The sequence below is a fragment of the Bombina bombina genome, chromosome 1, assembly GCF_027579735.1.
Source record: "Bombina bombina isolate aBomBom1 chromosome 1, aBomBom1.pri, whole genome shotgun sequence".
NCBI lineage: Eukaryota > Metazoa > Chordata > Amphibia > Anura > Bombinatoridae > Bombina > Bombina bombina.
In genome coordinates, this window is record NC_069499.1 from 1,050,981,261 (window position 1) to 1,050,999,383 (window position 18,123).

General features: G+C 45.5%; 1 protein-coding gene across 1 annotated transcript in view; it reads right to left on the reverse strand.

Moving 5' to 3' along the window:
- Window positions 1-18,123, reverse strand: part of R3HDML (R3H domain containing like) — a 95,947-nt gene that overhangs the window by 61,601 nt on the left and 16,223 nt on the right. Inside the window, exon 3 of the mRNA XM_053689792.1 lies at window positions 223-341. Within this exon, the coding sequence (XP_053545767.1) occupies window positions 223-341 (119 nt within the window). The remainder of the gene's footprint in view (window positions 1-222; window positions 342-18,123) is intronic.

Below are 18,123 nucleotides of genomic sequence, written 5' to 3' on the forward strand. Positions count from 1 at the left end.
GCTTAAAAATTATAACAGAAAGTAATCCTTTAAGTTCTATAAGCAACTTTGACACGAAAATGCATGTGGATCAGAAGTTGAAACCTTGATAAATAGGGCCCTAAATGACTGAACATATACAAATACTTTCCTATATGAAATCTATGGGTAAGGAAGATAATAATAGTCAATAGCAGGGCACCATGTATTTATTTAGGTTTTATATACCATAAAGAAAAGTACCTTCCAGAATGAATGGAGAGATTCTGACCTATATAGCGCATGAGCTGAGCTGGTCCGTGGTCCCATTTACACTGGTTTGCCCAGGATTCCGCAGACTTTGCTAATCTTTCATCCCATACCTGTATTTTAATAAAGAAACACATTAACATTCTTTGAAAAGAACCTGCACATATTTTCATTTAGTTCATAAGAAAACAATCTGAAACATATTATATAATATAAAGGAAAAAAGTTGTATTTATCTGAAGACCGTAAAAAAAAAAGATGTGTTTTTGAAACACAGAAAAGTAATTCAATTATAATGCATATGCTTCATGTATGAAAAGATTAATATTAAACTGCTGTGCACAACTACAAAAGAATAGTTAATACTCACTATGTTATCACATTTCATCCAGTTTCTGCAGCTCTATTTAAATCTGTTCTCCTGTTTTAATAGCTTAAAGTTGCCAGATACTGATGCTCCACTTTGTGGGTGCTGCCATCTTGGAGCTCAGGAATACTTACAGCCTGTGACAGAAGCTGTACACACCCACAGATCAATAATACTGCTTATTTTGTTACAGCTGTATAATGTAATTGTAAAACAGGAGAACTGATTTAAAAAAAAGCTACAGGGACAGGATGAAATAACATGGTGAATAGTTACTATTCTTTTGTAGTTGCACACAGCAGTTTAATTTCCCTTTAAGTCTACTGATGCCTTAAATATAACTCTCATCATGCCACTCACATCTTGGACTAGGAGGCAGAGTTGAATGGTTGTAAATTTGAAAATCTTAGGGTGGAGTTTGGCAGTTGGAGTGGAGTGGCCCCGGAGATGGAGTTCCAGAGGCAATTCCAGAAGTAGAGTCATGCCGCCTCTAATTGGAGCTTACCCACAGTTTCTCCTCTGCTGCTCTCTTATGCCAGTGCATACATTTACTTTCTCTGTCCTATAGGATCACATTCAATATTCCAGCCCTACAGATCCTGCATAATACTGCACCCTCTAAATTGCTTGCTTCATCTCTATATACTACTCTAGCTGAATCTGTATATATGTGTATATATGTGTTTATATGTGTATATAAGTATGTATTTACATATATACACATATCCTATATAATAAAAGGCCAAGCGTGTTTGTCCGAAGCTGTCATGCGCAGTAGACAGCACAGCACGAGGACAAACACACCTGGCCTTTGAGAGTCCCTAAGTCTCTGCTCTGCAGTGCGAGCAGAAGTGTGCGTGACCGAGCGTGGCCCAGGGGCGTGGCCGAGCATGAAGGGGGCGTGACAGAGCGCGAGGCCCGTGAGGGGGCGTGACCGAGCGTGAAGGGGCGGGGCCAGATGGGCCGTGAAACGCTGTGCAGTTTGAGAGCTCAAAACAGCTCAAAAGAGGGGAGAGAGGGGGTAGGGAAAAGATAAGAAAGGTGAGAGAGAGATCAAGAGGGGAGAGAGAGATCAAGAGGGGAGATAAAAAGAGCACAAGAGAGGGAGCAAAAGAGAGAGGGAGAGACAGCAAAAGAGAGTGGAGGGAGAGCAAAAGAAAGGGGACAGAGAGATCAAAAGAAAGGGGGGGAAGAGAAAGAGAGGGGGGAGAGAGAGAGGGGGAGGAGAGAGAGAGAGAGAGGGGAGGAGATAGAGGGGGGGGGGAAGGAGGAGAGAGAGAGAGAGAGGGGAGAGGGGGAGTGAGAGAGAGAGGGGGAGTGAGAGAGAGAGGGGAGGGGGAGTGAGAGAGAGAGGGGAGGGAGAGAGAGAGGGGAGGGAGAGAGAGAGGGGGAGGGAGAGAGAGAGGGGAGGGGGAGAGAGAGAGAGGGGAGGGAGGGAGAGAGAGAGGGGAGGGGGAGAGAGAGAGGGGAGGGAGAGAGAGAGGGGAGGGGGAGTGAGAGAGAGAAGGGAGGGAGAGAGGGGGAGGGGGAGGGAGAGAGAGGAGGGAGAGAGAGAGAGAGGGGAGAGAGAGGGGAGGGAGAGAGAGAGGGAGAGAGGGGAGGGAGAGAGAGAGGGGAGGGAGAGAGAGAGGGGGAGGGAGAGAGGGGGGAGAGAGGGGGGAGAGAGGGGGGAGAGAGGGGAGAGAGAGAGGGGAGAAAGAGAGAGAGGGGGAGCGAGAGAGAGGGGGGAGGAGAGAGAGAGGGGGGAGGAGAGAGAGAGAGAGGGGAGAGGGGGAGTGAGAGAGAGAGGGGGAGTGAGAGAGAGAGGGGGAGAGAGAGAGGGGAGGGAGAGAGAGAGGGGAGGGGGAGAGAGAGAGGGGAGGGAGAGAGAGAGGGGAGGGGAGAGAGAGAGGGGAGGGAGAGAGAGAGCGGAGGGGGAGTGAGAGAGAGAGGGGGGGAGTGAGAGAGAGAGGGGAGGGAGAGAGAGAGGGGAGGGGGAGTGAGAGAGAGAGGGGAGTGAGAGAGAGAGGGGAGGGGGAGGGAGAGAGAGGAGGGAGAGAGAGAGAGAGGGGAGAGAGAGAGAGGGGAGGGAGAGAGAGAGGGAGAGAGAGAGGGGAGGGAGAGAGAGAGGGGAGGGAGAGAGAGAGGGGGAGGGAGAGAGGGGGGAGAGAGGGGGGAGAGAGAGAGAGGGGAGAGAGAGAGGGGAGAAAGAGAGAGAGGGGGAGAGAGAGAGAGGGGGGGAGGAGAGAGAGAGAGGGGGGTGGGGGAGGAGAGAGAGAGAGAGGGGAGAGGGGGAGTGAGAGAGAGAGGGGGAGTGAGAGAGAGAGGGGAGGGGGAGAGAGAGGGGAGGGGGAGAGAGAGAGGGGAGGGAGAGAGAGAGGGGAGGGGGAGAGAGAGAGGGGAGGGAGAGAGAGAGGGGAGGGGGATAGAGAGAGGGGATGGAGAGAGAGAGGGGAGGGGGAGTGAGAGAGAGAGGGGGGGGAGTGAGAGAGAGAGGGTAGGGAGAGAGAGAGGGGAGGGGGAGGGAGAGAGAGGAGGGAGAGAGAGAGAGAGGGGAGAGAGAGAGGGGAGGGAGAGAGAGAGGGAGAGAGAGAGGGGAGGGAGAGAGAGAGGGGGAGGGAGAGAGGGGGGAGAGAGGAGAGAGAGGGGGGAGAGAGAGGGGGAGAGAGAGAGGGGAGAAAGAGAGAGAGGGGGAGAGAGAGAGAGGGGAGAGAGAGAGGGGGAGAGAGAGAGAGAGATAGAGGGGAGAGAGAGAGATAGAGGGGAGAGAGAGAGATAGAGGGGAGAGAGAGAGAGAGGGGAGAGAGAGGGGGAGAGGAGAGAGAGAGAGAGAGGGGAGGAGATAGAGGGGGGGGAAGGAGGAGAGAGAGAGAGAGAGGGGAGAGGGGGAGTGAGAGAGAGAGGGGGAGTGAGAGAGAGAGGGGAGGGGGAGTGAGAGAGAGAGGGGAGGGAGAGAGAGAGGGGAGGGAGAGAGAGAGGGGAGGGAGAGAGAGAGGGGAGGGGGAGAGAGAGAGGGGAGGGAGGGAGAGAGAGAGGGGAGGGGGAGAGAGAGAGGGGAGGGAGAGAGAGAGGGGAGGGGGAGATAGAGGGGGGGGAAGGAGGAGAGAGAGAGAGAGAGGGGAGAGGGGGAGTGAGAGAGAGAGGGGGAGTGAGAGAGAGAGGGGAGGGGGAGTGAGAGAGAGAGGGGAGGGAGAGAGAGAGGGGAGGGAGAGAGAGAGGGGAGGGAGAGAGAGAGGGGAGGGGGAGAGAGAGAGGGGAGGGAGGGAGAGAGAGAGGGGAGGGGGAGAGAGAGAGGGGAGGGAGAGAGAGAGGGGAGGGGGAGTGAGAGAGAGAAGGGAGGGAGAGAGGGGAGGGGGAGGGAGAGAGAGGAGGGAGAGAGAGAGAGAGAGAGGGGAGAGAGAGAGAGGGGAGGGAGAGAGAGAGGGAGAGAGGGGAGGGAGAGAGAGAGGGGGAGGGAGAGAGGGGGGAGAGAGGGGGGAGAGAGGGGGGAGAGAGAGAGAGGGGAGAGAGAGAGGGGAGAAAGAGAGAGAGGGGGAGCGAGAGAGAGGGGGGAGGAGAGAGAGAGGGGAGGGAGAGAGAGAGGGAGGGGAGAGAGAGGGAGAGAGAGGGGAGGGGGAGTGAGAGAGAGAGGGGGGGAGTGAGAGAGAGAGGGGAGGGGGAGAGAGAGAGGGGAGGGAGAGAGAGAGGGGAGGGGGAGAGAGAGAGGGGAGGGAGAGAGAGAGGGGAGGGGAGAGAGAGAGGGGAGGGAGAGAGGGGAGGGGGAGTGAGAGAGAGAGGGGGGGAGTGAGAGAGAGAGGGGAGGGAGAGAGAGAGGGGAGGGGGAGTGAGAGAGAGAGGGGAGGGAGAGAGAGAGGGGAGGGGGAGGGAGAGAGAGGAGGGAGAGAGAGAGAGAGGGGAGAGAGAGAGAGGGGAGGGAGAGAGAGAGGGAGAGAGAGAGGGGAGGGAGAGAGAGAGGGGAGGGAGAGAGAGAGGGGGAGGGAGAGAGGGGGGAGAGAGGGGGGAGAGAGAGAGAGGGGAGAGAGAGAGGGGAGAAAGAGAGAGAGGGGGAGAGAGAGAGAGAGGGGGGAGGAGAGAGAGAGAGGGGGGTGGGGGAGGAGAGAGAGAGAGAGGGGAGAGGGGGAGTGAGAGAGAGAGGGGGAGTGAGAGAGAGAGGGGAGGGGGAGAGAGAGGGGAGGGGGAGAGAGAGAGGGGAGGGAGAGAGAGAGGGGAGGGGGAGAGAGAGAGGGGAGGGAGAGAGAGAGGGGAGGGGGATAGAGAGAGGGGATGGAGAGAGAGAGGGGAGGGGGAGTGAGAGAGAGAGGGGGGGAGTGAGAGAGAGAGGGTAGGGAGAGAGAGAGGGGAGGGGGAGGGAGAGAGAGGAGGGAGAGAGAGAGAGAGGGGAGAGGGGGAGTGAGAGAGAGAGGGGGAGTGAGAGAGAGAGGGGAGGGGGAGTGAGAGAGAGAGGGGAGGGAGAGAGAGAGGGGAGGGGGAGGGAGAGAGAGGAGGGAGAGAGAGAGAGAGGGGAGAGAGAGAGGGAGAGAGAGAGGGGAGGGAGAGAGAGAGGGGGAGGGAGAGAGGGGGGAGAGAGGAGAGAGAGGGGGGAGAGAGGGGGAGAGAGAGAGGGGGAGAGAGAGAGGGGAGAAAGAGAGAGAGGGGGAGAGAGAGAGGGGAGAGAGAGAGAGAGGGGGGAGAGAGAGAGAGATAGAGGGGAGAGAGAGAGATAGAGGGGAGAGAGAGAGATAGAGGGGAGAGAGAGAGAGAGAGAGAGGGGAGAGAGAGGGGGAGAGAGAGAGAGAGGAGAGAGAGAGAGAGGGGAGAGAGAGAGAGAGAGAGACAGGGGAGAGAGAGAGCGCAAAAGAGAGGAGGGAGAGAGAGCGCAAAAGAGAGGGGTGAGAGAAAGAGCACAAAAGAGAGGAGGAGAGAGAGCGCAAAAGAGAGGGGGAGAGACAGAGTGCAAAATAGGGGGGGAGAGAGAGAGCGCAAAAGAGGGGGGGAGAGAGCGCAAAAGAGGGGGGGAGTGAGAGAGCACAAAAGAGGGGGGGAGAGAGAGAGCACAAAAGAGGGGGGATAGAGAGAGCGCAAAAGAGGGGGGGATAGAGAGAACTCAAAAGAGGGGGGGAGAGAGAGCGCAAAAGAGAGGGGGAGAGATAGCGCAAAAGAGAGGGGGGAGAGAGCGCAAAAGAGAGGGGGGAGAGAGAGAGCGCAAAAGAGAGGGGAGAGAGTGCAAAATGTGACCAAATGTTAAGTACGTTAATAAGAAATGTAGCTAAATTCTGTTTACAGCTTAATTGCACATAGGTAAAAATTTTAATACACAGATCAATGACAGTCAATTCCAAGATGGATACAGCTATTCAAAACCATTTTAAGCTGTTTTGAAGAAGAGAAGGCCACAGGCTGAGATAAACGCTGGGCCAGTGCATGGTCAAGTGAGAGTGACACAAGTAACTGATCATGTTCCAGAATTAATATAATGCAATCAATCAATCAATCAATCAATCAATCAATAAATATATATATATAGTGGATCCTACAGAGGCTCTTTTTATATATAGCACATATCTGAGACTAGAAATGAAACCATCTATATTAGCTATCCTGTAAGCTGCTAAAGATGTGAGAAAATGTGAAAGTTACCACCCCAAATCAATATTAACATCAATTTATATGACAGGATTTTGGAGAATAGACTTACATGTACATGTTTTTGCTCTGGTTATGGTGATAGGAAGCCCCCCCCCCCCCCCCGAGGTTACCTTTCCAAAAGTATTTTCTCTATTAAAATAAGTATGGGGAGAGGAATTGATACAATTAAAAAAAACAATGTAATTTTCAGGGGGTCTCCAAATCATCCTAAACATCAGAATTGCTGTTGATATTTGATTTTACAAGTGCTATCTGATATAACTATGAGTCCTTGCTATGCAAACTCTGTTCTATCCTAATGTGTTCTATTCTATTCTGTTCTTAACTTCTTATAGATTGAATCACATCCTTATCTATATTGCTAGGAACTTTCTTATATGGTTGTTCCTAGTAATATCCATATGTGATACCTATTTTTTGTTTTCCTAGTATAGATGGTAAGGACAAAAGCCCCAAATACTCTGTAAAGACCTCATGGTAAGGGAGGTCTAGCCCTCCTGAATGTATTCTTATACCATTATGTGGTAAGGTTTACTCATAACTCTGCTTGAGGGGTTTACTGTTATGCTGCTAGGCAACCTTTGTTTACCTAATATAATTTTTTCTTACAATGTATCTAATATAATTTTCTTGGTACTGCATTATGTGTCATGTCACTTTTGCACGTCCCATTGTTTGCGCTTTACATCATTGACACGTCAGTTTCCTGACACTGGTGCTACAACTCACATAAATTGCAATCATCTTAGCCTATTTGTTTGACTAGCTTCCCAGGCTGTGCTTCTACTTGTTTGCTGCTAAATCCAGAAAAAGCATTTGTATGTTCCTGAATTATATTCATTATTTTTATTTTACGTACAAGTGTCAATTGTGATAGCGTAATACTTGGGAAAAAAAGTATGATAACCCTTGAAATTAGGGACACTAACTACTTTCATATGTTTTCATGAAATTACATTATGTATTGCTACTGTACATACTTTATTCACATAGTTATATGCTCATTATTGCACCTTACTCTTTAGTACCATATTTCTCCTTCCCTGAGTGATGTGAGGAGTTTGTGCAGAACCCATCACTTATTATCCTGGTCCAGCAGGGGGGAACATACAATAGGTACCAAAAGTGGACCAGATACATGCTAGATCAATATAAATTTAGTATGCTGCTCTGTGCAAAACCTGATGTCATTCTGGCTAATTCTTTGTTTCACATTGATTATGAGGATGAGCTGGAACTTCCAGAAGCAAAACAGAAAGTTCCTGGGAGCAGCTAGGTCTGAGACATAAGTACACAAAGAACACAAATAAATGGACAAAAGATACAAATACATTTATCAGTGATTATAAACTTTTATATTTTCTACACCTTTTTATTTGTTTTTTTAATATTAAATTTTCATGCATTCAAGACATGTTCCCTTCTCATATTCTTTAGCATATGTTATTACTCTTGACACATGAAGGCTGATTAATCAAGGGCCGAATGGCCAATGATGCCCCTGTTTCCAGGCAGTTATGAAGCAGCGGTCTTAAGACCTTAACTTAAGACCTATACGATTGGGTTGATTTACATCCCCTGCTAGCGATTGGCCGTGAATCTGCAGGGGGTGGCATTGTACAAGCAGTTCACCAGATGTCATGTTAAATGTAATGTTAAATGCCAACAGCGTATGCTGTCAGCATTTAGCGATGTCTGTCGGACATAATAAACTACATATCATGTCGGAAAGACATTGATAAATCGGCCCCATGATCTGTGACTTTGCTTATGTGCATGGCGGTCTTTAATGGTAAAGTAACAATTTTTATTAATATTTTTTAATATTTAATGTTTTAATAAAACACATTGTTCGCAAGTCTTTATGTGCGCTAACCCGACACTGTGCTAGACCTACAGTAAATTGCAAAACCCGAAGCGCGATACACATATTTTACATTCCTTCACATAGAAAAAAAAATGCAATTTTATTATATACATATCTGATTTTTACATATACATATCTGATAATGTTAATGTAAGATAGATATATTTTCCTATATATCTATAGTAATAGATATACAGGTATAGGTATAGACAGATATATCTATATATATAAATATGTATTTACAATAAAAATTGCATTGTCCTGTATGTGAAGAGCTTTGGAATGTTAAATATTAATAACTCCTGTCGGGTTAGCGGATATGTGTTAGGTTTTTTCTTCTGCGCTTTCCATTTAAGTTTATAAGGGAGAATAAGTTAATGTGGTTGCGATATTCGAAGTCCTTTGGTTAGCACATGCTGGGTTTCGCTCACGTGTAAACTTTTTAATTTCAACTTGTATTACGCATGCTACCCAAAGAGTGCAAAAAACTTACTTCTAGTAAAGTTTACATTTGAGCATAAGCTCTAAATAGCACACCACTTGTAATCTGGCCCATAGTTGGTAAAGGGGGATATGAGCGCTTTTTGGTTGTTGGTGGTGTGTGACTGTGTGTGCTGGCTACTACGTCATGTCCTTGTCCAACATGAGCAGCAACATTGCTACCTGATTGTCGCTGCTGTTGCTGCACACTGGCTGGCAGGTGTAATTAAATGCCGTGGCACTAAAACTTGTGCAGAAGGTAGGGTTGCCAGGTGTTCAGCATTCATCTGAACAGTCCAGTATTTTAATGGGTTGTCCAGTAAAATCTTTATAAAAATACTGGACACTTAAATATCCAGTTTTTAACATCCCTGAGTGTTAGCTAAATGTAAAAAAGCCTCCTATGCCTAAACTCATTACAAATGAGGGGCATTCAACCGGGTTAAATCACTTCTGTTTACGAGTGTTACTGGCAGTCAAGAAGTAAAATGACTGCTTAGTTGTACATTGTGGGATCAAGAGTGGGTGCTAAGGTAGAGCTTTTGGGGGAGAACTGTGTGACCCACCCCTCTATTGTTCTGTATATTTGTGGAGGACAGCCGGCAACCCTTGCAGAGCGTAGAAGCCTAAGTATAAAGGCTGTGACACACTGAAAGCGGAGAGCGTGCATCGTGTAGATGCAGCTGTACACGCTCAGTGTGTCCTGCCTTTTCATCTCTGAGCACTCTGCTGCGTCAGGTCGCTTAGCTGAGTGCTCAGAGATGAAATATTTGATCTTCAGAAGCGATGCGACGCGGAGCGAAGAAGCTGCTTCGCCTCGCGTTGCTCCGCTTGCAGTGTGTCACAGCCTTAACACTACGTATAGAGACAGGCTTACTGGGCTGCTTCTTACTGTCCTTATCCATTTCTATTTTTTAATTTTGGATATAGAGGAAATGGTTTGCAGCGAGTTTATAACGCTTTATTTTTGTTATGTCAAAGTGTAGAGTTTTTGGTGCAATACTAATGCAGTGTAGCCCTAACACACTGCAGCAGATGCAATTTTCTTTACCTTTACTTTTAAACTATAACAGCAAATTGTAAAATGCTGTAATTTGCTGACCCAACTTTTAAGAACACACCTGTGAATGATCAGTAATACAAACAGTACAGTAGTACACTACAAAAGGTTTTAGTTTTAAATTAAAATTAAGCTTAACTAAATTAAAGGGACATGCAACCCCAACTTTTTCTTTCATGATTCAGAAAGAGAATACAATTTTAAAAAAACTTTCCAATTTACTACTATTATCAAATTGATTTCATTCTTCTGTTATTCTTTGTTGAAGAGATATTTAGATAGGTAGTGTGCACATGTCTGAAGCACTACATGACAGGAAATAGTGCTGTCATCTAGTGCTCTTGCTAATGTATGACATTGTTGCAAAACTGCTGCCATATAGTGCTGCAGACACGTACAGACTCCTAAGCTTACCTTCCTGTTGTTCAACAAAGGATAACAAAAAATGAAAAATTGATAATAGAAGTAAATTGGAAAGTTGTTTGCTCTATCTAAATCATGAAAACAAAATTGGGTTTTATGTCCCTTTAAATGCGGTGGAGAGACAGTAAGGCATACTGTACCTTTAAAGAGGCCTAGAAGGGAAGCTCTGTGTAAAAAAGGGTATTAAACTAATAAAAAGCAGCTTTCTGAGGCCACTGAGGCCACTACTTACTACTTGTTGGCATCCTCAACTAAGGGGTAATAAATAACATCAAATTGGAAGCACTAGAAAAAACGGAACTTCAACCTGAATTTGAGAACCAGGGAAAATTCAGGAAAGTCCCTGGCTGCGGCCTACTCCGGATCAAGTAGGCCCCCCAAAGAAGACAAAAAAAGCTGGATTTGTAAAGGCAGCTCAAACAAGGTAGACACATACACTGAGAGATCAGGTAGAGGAGAATAGAAGCCAAAATAAGCCTTTTGCAATCAGGAGAAAAACGGAGACCCTCACAACCAGCAATCCTAGTAGCCTCTCTGAATAAAAGTGGTGTATGAAAAGACACAGACATCCATGCTGGGATAGTGTACAGAAGTATAAGAAATTCAGAAGCAAAAGAGGCATCCAGATATATTAAGAGTCCCTGCAGAGGGATAAGTGGCGGAAAAATAAACCATTTTATTTATACATCTCTTTAAGTCAATAGAAGCATTACACCTGCAGCAGAATTATTCAGGACTGCATTGAACTGCAGGAACACTCTCATCGTGAAAATAATGTAAACACATAGATAAAATAGAGGGGGTAACCAGCCAGCTCACTGACTCCAATGATATGCTCTTAGGTAATTCATATGCCGTTAAATGGCGTTCTGTTTTTGGTCGCTGCCTTTATACCAAACCTCAAGGATATGAAAAAATGATCTAGTCATTAAAACAAATATTCTGCCTAACGCTGACATAAACATACGCCCACTTTCATTAATTGTTTAGGACTTGGTGCTCCCGTGCACTCGTCTGTACCGACACGGCAGTCAGAACCACATCTTAGAAGCAGAAACATGGCTGCCAGGAGATCAGTGAAGGGCGATAAGTCGCTGAAGACTACCAATATGTCCTCTTTTTTTAAAACAACCCAATCTGATAAAATCCCCAAAGATTCAGAGATAGAAGAGGAATCAGAGGGGGAACCCACACAACCTCGAGATGACAGTGTCCCTCTTACAAGGGCAGATTTACGCACATTAGTCTCTAAGCAAGATATCGCTGATAACTTTGAGAAGTTGTGGGAGAAGATTGACTCTATCCACACATCAGTCACTAACAGTTTGTCAGAGATCAAATCTGACTTGGTGGACATGGGGGGGAGAATTGAGACCCTAGAAGACCAACAGGACTCTATTGTGGGAAACATGGATGAAATGACACAAACAATTTCCTCACAACAACAACTAATAGCAGAATGTCAAGATAAATTGGAGGACCTCGAAAATAGAAGTAGACGTAACAACATCAGACTGAAGGGAATTCCGGAAGAAGTCACTTCTAGAGATCTACCAGCATATCTATCTCAACTATTCAGCCAGATCACTGAAAAACCAGCTGACTATATTTTCCAGGTGGAAAGGGCTCACAGAGCTTTAAAGGCTAAACCTAAGAACGGCTTTCCCCCCAGGGATGTTGTAATCAGATTAACTTTCTTCCCTGACAAAGAGAAAATACTACAAGCCTCTAGGAGACATCCTACCTTCAAATTTCATTGGAATGTGATTCAGTTCTTTCAGGACCTAAACTTGCGAACTCTACAACGCAGGGGTACCTTACGGCCCCTTACGCTTTTGCTCCGGAAACATCAGATACCATATAAGTGGGGCTTCCCCTTTGCGCTCATCACCACCAAAGACTCTAAAATAATAACCCTCAAAGAGCGAGAAGATATTCCTGAAATTTGTAAAGTCCTGGGCTTAGAAGCCCCAGCATTACCACATCTGGAAGCTCCCTCTAATGGCGAGTCAACACAAGAAACCAGACACAAAGCGTTATGGCAGAAAATTAACTATAAAAAACAAAAGACAAAAGAAACTCGAGGAAATGGAACTTGACTCCTCAATGTGAAAGATACCTGAGACTGAGGTAACACTACCAAATTCCGGTTAACGGCCTAGTTGATGGTTGTTTAGAAGCCTTTGAACTTTTCACTAATTACACAAAAACAAACTTTGATGATGCTCATTTGGTTGAGGTCGTGAGCTTACTTTAGATATGACCTGACTTGTGAGCTGGAGGGGTGCCCTTGCCCCCTCGCAATACTGATTGTTGATTATTTGTTCATTTTCACAATGTTGTCCCCTAGCTGACCGTTTCAGGGACGGGGACTTGTTTTTTATTCTGTTGCATGTAATGTGCTGTTTTATCTCTAATGTTTCTTTTTACCCCAGTGACAACTTTGTAATGCTCCTTGATACTGAAACTACTACTTCATTAAGACTCCAGCAAGGTAAAGGTCGGAACCAGAAGGTACCAGTTTACGCAGCCCTAACATACACAACATTACCAAACAATGTTCCCTAGAATAACTTTGCTTTCCCATAATGTCAGGGGACTTAACACTGACACCAAACGTAAGATAGCGATGTCCCAATATGCCTCATTGCAGGCAAACTTATTATTTTTACAAGAAACACACCTTCTTAAAGCTAATATCCCAAGATACTGGGCATGACACTTCACAACCCACTACCATGCCACGGCATCCACCAAGAAAACATAATTTATGCTTACCTGATAAATTCCTTTCTTCTGTAGTGTGATCAGTCCACGGGTCATCATTACTTCTGGGATATTAACTCCTCCCCAACAGGAAGTGCAAGAGGATTCACCCAGCAGAGCTGCATATAGCTCCTCCCCTCTACGTCACTCCCAGTCATTCGACCAAGGACCAACGAGAAAGGAAAAGCCAAGGGTGAAGTGGTGACTGGAGTATAAATTAAAAAATATTTACCTGCCTTAAAACAGGGCGGGCCGTGGACTGATCACACTACAGAAGAAAGGAATTTATCAGGTAAGCATAAATTATGTTTTCTTCTGTTAAGTGTGATCAGTCCACGGGTCATCATTACTTCTGGGATACCAATACCAAAGCAAAAGTACACGGATGACGGGAGGGATAGGCAGGCTCTTTATACAGAAGGAACCACTGCCTGAAGAACCTTTCTCCCAAAAATAGCCTCCGATGAAGCAAAAGTGTCAAATTTGTAAAATTTGGAAAAAGTATGAAGCGAAGACCAAGTTGCAGCCTTGCAAATCTGTTCAACAGAGGCCTCATTCTTAAAGGCCCAAGTAGAAGCCACAGCTCTAGTAGAATGAGCTGTAATCCTTTCAGGAGGCTGCTGTCCAGCAGTCTCATAAGCTAAACGAATTATGCTACGAAGCCAAAAAGAAAGAGAGGTAGCAGAAGCTTTTTGACCTCTCCTCTGCCCAGAGTAAACGACAAACAGAGAAGACGTTTGTCGAAATTCCTTAGTTGCCTGTAAGTAAAATTTTAGAGCACGGACTACATCCAGGTTGTGCAGTAGACGTTCCTTCTTCGAAGAAGGATTTGTGCATAAAGAAGGAACAACAATCTCTTGATTGATATTCCTGTTAGTAACTACCTTAGGTAAGAACCCAGGTTTAGTACGCAGAACTACCTTATCCGAATGAAAAATCAAATAAGGAGAATCACAATGTAAAGCTGATAACTCAGAGACTCTTCGAGCCGAGGAAATAGCCATTAAAAATAGAACTTTCCAAGATAACAACTTTATATCAATGGAATGAAGGGGTTCAAACGGAACGCCCTGTAAAATATTAAGAACAAGGTTTAAACTCCATGGTGGAGCAACAGTTTTAAACACAGGCTTAATCCTGGCCAAAGCCTGACAAAAAGCCTGGACGTCCGGAACTTCTGACAGACGTTTGTGTAACAGAATGGACAGAGCTGAGATCTGTCCCTTTAATGAACTAGCAGATAAACCCTTTTCTAAACCTTCTTGTAGAAAAGACAATATCCTAGGAATCCTAACCTTACTCCAAGAGTAACCTTTGGATTCACACCAATATAGGTATTTACGCCATATCTTATGGTAAATCTTTCTGGTAACAGGTTTCCTAGCCTGTATTAAGGTATCAATAACTGACTCAGAAAACCCACGTCTTGATAAAATCAAGCGTTCAATTTCCAAGCAGTCAGCTTCAGAGAAGTTAGACTTTGATGTTTGAAGGGACCCTGTATCAGAAGGTCCTGTTTCAGAGGTAGAGACCAAGGTGGACAGGATGACATGTCCACCAGATCTGCATACCAAGTCCTGCGTGGCCACGCAGGTGCTATTAGAATCACTGATGCTCTCTCTTGTTTGATTCTGGCAATCAATCGAGGAAGCATCGGGAAGGGTGGAAACACGTAAGCCATCCTGAAGTCCCAAGGTGCTGTCAGGGCATCTATCAGGACTGCTTCTGGATCCCTGGATCTGGACCCGTAACGAGGAAGCTTGGCGTTCTGTCGAGACGCCATGAGATCTATCTCTGGTTTGCCCCAACGTCGAAGTATTTGGGCAAAGACCTCCGGATGAAGTTCCCACTCCCCCGGATGAAAAGTCTGACGACTTAAGAAATCCGCCTCCCAGTTCTCCACTCCCGGGATGTGGATTGCTGACAGGTGGCAAGAGTGAGACTCTGCCCAGCGAATTATCTTTGATACTTCCATCATAGCTAGGGAGCTTCTTGTCCCTCCCTGATGGTTGATGTAAGCTACAGTCGTGATGTTGTCCGACTGAAACCTGATGAAACCCCGCGTTGTCAACTGGGGCCAAGCCAGGAGGGCATTGAGAACTGCTCTCAATTCCAGAATGTTTATTGGCAGGAGACTCTCCTCCTGACTCCATTGTCCCTGAGCCTTCAGAGAATTCCAGACGGCACCCCAACCTAGAAGGCTGACGTCTGTTGTTACAATTGTCCAGTCTGGTCTGCTGAATGGCATCCCCCTGGACAGATGTGGCCGAGAAAGCCACCAAAGAAGAGAATTTCTGGTCTCTTGATCCAGATTCAGAGAAGGGGATAAGTCTGAGTACTCCCCATTCCACTGACTTAGCATGCACAGTTGCAGTGGTCTGAGGTGTAGGCGTGCAAAGGGTACTATGTCCATTGCCGCTACCATTAAGCCGATTACCTCCATACATTGAGCCACTGACGGGTGTTGAATGGAATGAAGGGTGCGGCAAGCACTTTGAAGTCTTGTTAACCTGTCCTCTGTCAGGTAAATCTTCATTTTTACAGAATCTATAAGAGTCCCCAGGAAGGGAACTCTTGTGAGTGGAACGAGTGAACTTTTCTTTTCGTTCACCTTCCATCCATGTGACCTTAGAAATGCCAGTACTAACTCTGTATGAGACTTGGCAGTTTGAAAGCTTGAAGCTTGAATCAGAATGTCGTCTAGGTATGGAGCTACCGAGATTCCCCGCGGTCTTAGTACCGCCAGAAGAGCACCCAGAACCTTTGTGAAGATTCTTGGAGCTGTAGCCAATCCGAATGGAAGAGATGAACCGGATCATGCAGGAAATACAATGAGCTGCTGACTGAAATAACTGATGCATAGAAAAAGCGCCAAAAAACGGCCCCTCCCCCTCACACACAGCAGTGAGAGAGAACAGAAACTGTCAGAAAAAGATTAAGCAACTGCCAAGTGGAAAAATGGTGCCCAAACATTTATTCACTCAGTACCTCAGCAAATGAAAACGATTTTACATTCCAGCAAAAACGTTAAACATAATTTCTAGTTAATAAACAGCTTTATGTACTTCTTACAGTGTAATTCTAGTGAAGTACCATTCCCCAGAATACTGAAGTGTAAAGTATACATACATGACATTATATCGGTATGGCAGGATTTTCTCATCAATTCCATTGTCAGAAAATAAAAGCTGCTACATACCTCTATGCAGATTCATCTGCCCGCTGTCCCCTGATCTGAAGTTTACCTCTCCTCAGATGGCCGAGAAACAGCAATATGATCTTAACTACTCCGGCTAAAATCATAGCAAAAACTCTGGTAGATTCTTCTTCAAACTCTGCCAGAGAGGTAATAACACACTCCGGTGCTATTTTAAAATAACAAACTTTTGATTGAAGATATAAAACTAAGTATAATCACCATAGTCCTCTCACACCTCCTATCTAGTCGTTGGGTGCAAGAGAATGACTGGGAGTGACGTAGAGGGGAGGAGCTATATGCAGCTCTGCTGGGTGAATCCTCTTGCACTTCCTGTTGGGGAGGAGTTAATATCCCAGAAGTAATGATGACCCGTGGACTGATCACACTTAACAGAAGAAAAGGGGAGTCTCTATTTTAATTCATTCCTCTATTAATTTCACACATGTATCTACCATTGAGGACCCAGAAGGGAGATATCTTATTGTCAGGGGTCAGATTTTAGACACTGAGATCACTCTATGCAATGTCTATGCACCCAACGAGAACCAGCACTCATTCTTTCGACATATAGCACACCTATTAACACAATGGTCCCAAACTAAGATCATTTTAGCAGGGGATTTTAATATCACTATGTCCCTGATTAAACATACATCTAATAGCTTTTTGACTAACAAGCAACTACGACATAATCGACTAGTCAAATCTATTCAAGATCACTTATCACCTCACTCCCTAATAGATACATGGGATACATTATATGGAGTAACTACTGATACTACTTTCTATTCAGCTGCACACAACTCATACGTGAGATTAGACTATGTATATGTTAGCCAGATTCTTCAACCCTTAATACGAAAATCTGACATACATGCCTGTGTATGGTCGGATCATTCCATTGTTTCCCTACAGATAGACGGACTAAGAGATCCATCACGTAGCATAACTTGGACGTTCGACCCTACATATCTTAAAAACCCTCAGGCACACGAAAACACTCTACGAGCATTAACAGAATATTGGACTATCAACACTGACTCCACTTTAAATCCAATAAACATATGGGCAGCACATAAGGTAGTGCTACGGGGATTGCTTATCAAAGAAAAAGCTGTCCAAAACAAAAAATACAGAAATCAACTAGAAGAGCTTTATAGGGAAATAAATTTACTAGAGAGACAACACAGACTATCGAAATTGACTTCCACCCTAAATATGCTCCAGACTAAAAAAAAACTGCTAATGTCGATGCTTAACTCCCAAGCTACTAGGGCTACTCAAAAACTGAAATCTCGGTATTTCATTTACGCGAATAAGCCGGATAAATTTATGGCCTACAAAATTAGGGAAAGATGTAGAGCATCAGCCATCCCAGTTATTGAGACCATTCGTGGTACCTCCACTTCACATCCACAGGAAATAGTCGATACATTTGCAACCTATTATGGGGACTTATACGACGGACACAAAGTCATTCATAACACAACAACAGAAACTCTCACGACAGAATTTTTCGCACATTCCCCCCTGCACACAATATCTAGGGAACACAGGGAAACACTTAATGCTAAGATATCTGCGGCAGAGGTGATGGGGGCGATCCGAGATCTTAAACCGGGGAAGGCGGCGGGCCCTGACGGGCTTCCAGGGGAATACTATAAATTATTTGGCTCCACACTGCTCCCTCACCTTACCACATTTTGCAACCATATTATGGAGGGCAACCCTGTTCCACTGGAACTCTTATATGCTAAAATTGTAGTGATACCTAAACCTGGCAGAAACCATAGACTTTGTAAAAATTATCGCCCGATATCCCTTATAAATCAAGATTTGAAGATCTTTACGAAGATTTTGGCAAATCGCCTTAAACTAATTATACCCCACCTGGTGCATCCTGATCAGGTGGGATTCATCAAAGATAGGGAGGCTCCGGATAATATCAGAAAGGTGACAAATCTCGTGCAATGGTTGGATAAGACAAAAACGCCTTCTCTGCTCCTGTCATTGGATGCAGAGAAGGCGTTTGATAGAATTGATTGGAAATATATGTTCACCACCCTTGGGAGGATGGGGTTTGATGGTACATTTATAACAGCCTTACAAGCGATATACTCTCTCCCATT